General features: G+C 47.8%; 1 protein-coding gene across 5 annotated transcripts in view; it reads left to right on the top strand.

Moving 5' to 3' along the window:
* LOC311056486 (cell adhesion molecule DSCAML1-like) overlaps positions 1-2,500 on the top strand; it is a gene marked incomplete at both ends in the record, with an annotated part of 75,309 nt that overhangs the window by 60,116 nt on the left and 12,693 nt on the right. For all 5 annotated transcript variants that reach the window (XM_084073133.1, XM_084073134.1, XM_084073137.1 and 2 more), the window contains one exon: positions 2,474-2,500. This exon is cut by the window's right edge. In XM_084073133.1, the coding sequence (XP_083929259.1) occupies positions 2,474-2,500 (27 nt within the window). The remainder of the gene's footprint in view (positions 1-2,473) is intronic.

The following is a 2,500-nucleotide window of genomic DNA, read 5'->3' as shown; positions in this document are numbered from 1 at the left end:
AACAGAACAATCCTTATTCAATTTCTCATAATGATTCTTCTAATTTGATGTATTTTATATTTCTATTGCTATGCAATAGAAGATCATATGCCCTATTTAAAAAATAAAAATAAAAAAGTGTTTACATAAAGTTACTTCCCAACACTGCATGTGAAGGACTTTTAATTGCATTTGTGTACGAAAATGTGCTACTGTATATACCTTAAATTGATGATGTGATAAATGATAGATACGGTAGATACATGATTGAGAGAAAGTGGTATATTTGGGCACAAAAATGTATCAAATTTAAAACAAAAGAACACAGACATAATAGTGAGAGATGTTTAAGTGACATACCTAAAACCTCTGCTGTGTTACTGTGTTTTACTAGCCTGTTTCTTTGACCTCCTCTCTGCTCGTTGACATAAACTACAGGACATTACAGTATGTGGTGATGCTGTGTACAGTAGTTGGGTCTGTTCAGACACAAACTACAGGACAGTACAGTATGTGGTGATGCTGTGGACAGTAGTTGGGTCTGTTCAGACACAAACTACAGGACAGTACAGTATGTGGTGATGCTGTGGACAGTAGTTGGGTCTGTTCAGACATAAACAACAGGACAGTACAGTATGTTCTGGACCCAACTCCAACTACTGTTCAGTGTACAGTAGTTGGGTCTGTTGTTCAGTCAACAGATTTGTGATGTCTTTCCTCCCCCGTCACGCTCACCCCGCTGACCGTCGACCAGACTGTGTGTCTGTCTGGAGGCCCGGGCAGATTTTGGGCACCAGATGGGGCTTAACTCCCCCCCCCCACACACACACACACACACACACACACACACACACACTCCTGCCCGCCTCCTGACTCCCACTCTGACATGGAGGCCTGGTTATGATAATGATGACTTTCTCTTCAACCCCCCCCCGCCCCTTCCTCCACTTCTCCCCATTCGTCCCTGCTTTTATAACCCCATCCCTCCATCCCTCCCCTCCCTCCATCTACCCTCTCTCTCTCTCTCTCTCTCTCTCTCTCTCTCTCTCTCTCTCTCCGTGTGCCTTGCTTTATCCCTGCCTGGGTAATGCACAGGATGAGAGAGAGCCCAAGGGGACGGGGCTCACTGACTGACTGACTGAATAGGTGAATGACTGGGCCAGGAGGCCCCACGTAGGAGGGAGAGAGAGAGGGATGGGGTAGGGGATGAGAGGGGGTTGGATTGAGGGATAGAGAGTTCAGGCTCTGTTATAGGCCCCTCCCGGTAGAGACCCCCAGAGGAGGCCCACTGTCAAGTACAAGTGGTATTTACGGTCGGGGATTGAAGGACTTGTTACTGGGAGCCTTAAATATTGCATGGCCGACATGGTAGAAGATTGCGCTGGATGTAATATTTATTCCAGCTTTGCTCACCTTTCGCTACACAGATCCAGTGTTACCCCTCAAAGCACAAACCACAATTTATACTCTTGATTACTGGTATAAGCGGAGGGATAAGCAGTGTCTCGTGTCACCGTGAAAGTGGCCAGCGGGGGGGGGATCAGACACTATAGTGAGTAATCTGTTTGATGGGGTTAGAACCGTAGAGTTACAGAAGGCTGACCGGTGTGTGAGTGAACATATGTCACCGCCGGGCCACCAGAAGGGACCTCCTTCCTCCACGTCCCACGTTCTCCCAGAGAGGCTTAGTGTGGCAGGATGAGACCCGGCAAGCTGCAGACAAGCCTGCTCACTTTAATAGGCGCCTAACACCCGAAGTGTGTGTGTGTGTGTGTGTGTGTGTGTGTGTGTGTGTGTGTGTGTGTGTGTGTGTGTGTGTGTGTGTGTGTGTGTGTGTGTGTGTGTGTGTGTATACAGTATATATCGTCGCTGTCGGGCAGAAACCAGAAACCCGCAAATGAATGCTCTACTTGATCACATCGCAGCGTCACACAATTTGATTGATTGAATACTTTATTAGACAGAAACGTAAACAGCACGAGGCGCAGTCAGGACATTTAGGCTAAAAGGATAACACAAAAGCACCATACGTAACAGATCTACAAGCTCGGTTTTGAGCTTGTAGATCTGCTACTTTTGCAAATGTTTTATTTGAATCCTGAAAAGGAACAGTTTTGGACTTCTGAGGTTACCACCCAACAGAGACGATATATACAGTATGTGTGTATTCACACACACACACGCACACGCACACACATACACACACACACACACACACACACACACACACACACACACACACACACACACACACACACACACACACACACACACACACACACACACACACACACACACACATACCCACACACATTCAAAGATGCACGCACGCACGCACGCACGCACGCACGCACGCACGCACGCACGCACGCACGCACGCACGCACGCACGCACGCACGCACGCACACACACACACACACACATACACACACACACACATACACACATACACACACACACTAGCACTGCTGATGTTTCTTTGTGCATCTTACAGTTCCCGGGCCACCAGCGGGCATCAAGG

This window comes from Gymnoscopelus microlampas, assembly GCF_963454915.1.
Source record: "Gymnoscopelus microlampas genome assembly, chromosome: 12".
Lineage (NCBI taxonomy): Eukaryota > Metazoa > Chordata > Actinopteri > Myctophiformes > Myctophidae > Gymnoscopelus > Gymnoscopelus microlampas.
Note: the sequence above shows the minus strand (reverse complement) of the source record. Positions and strands in the feature narration are given on the sequence as shown.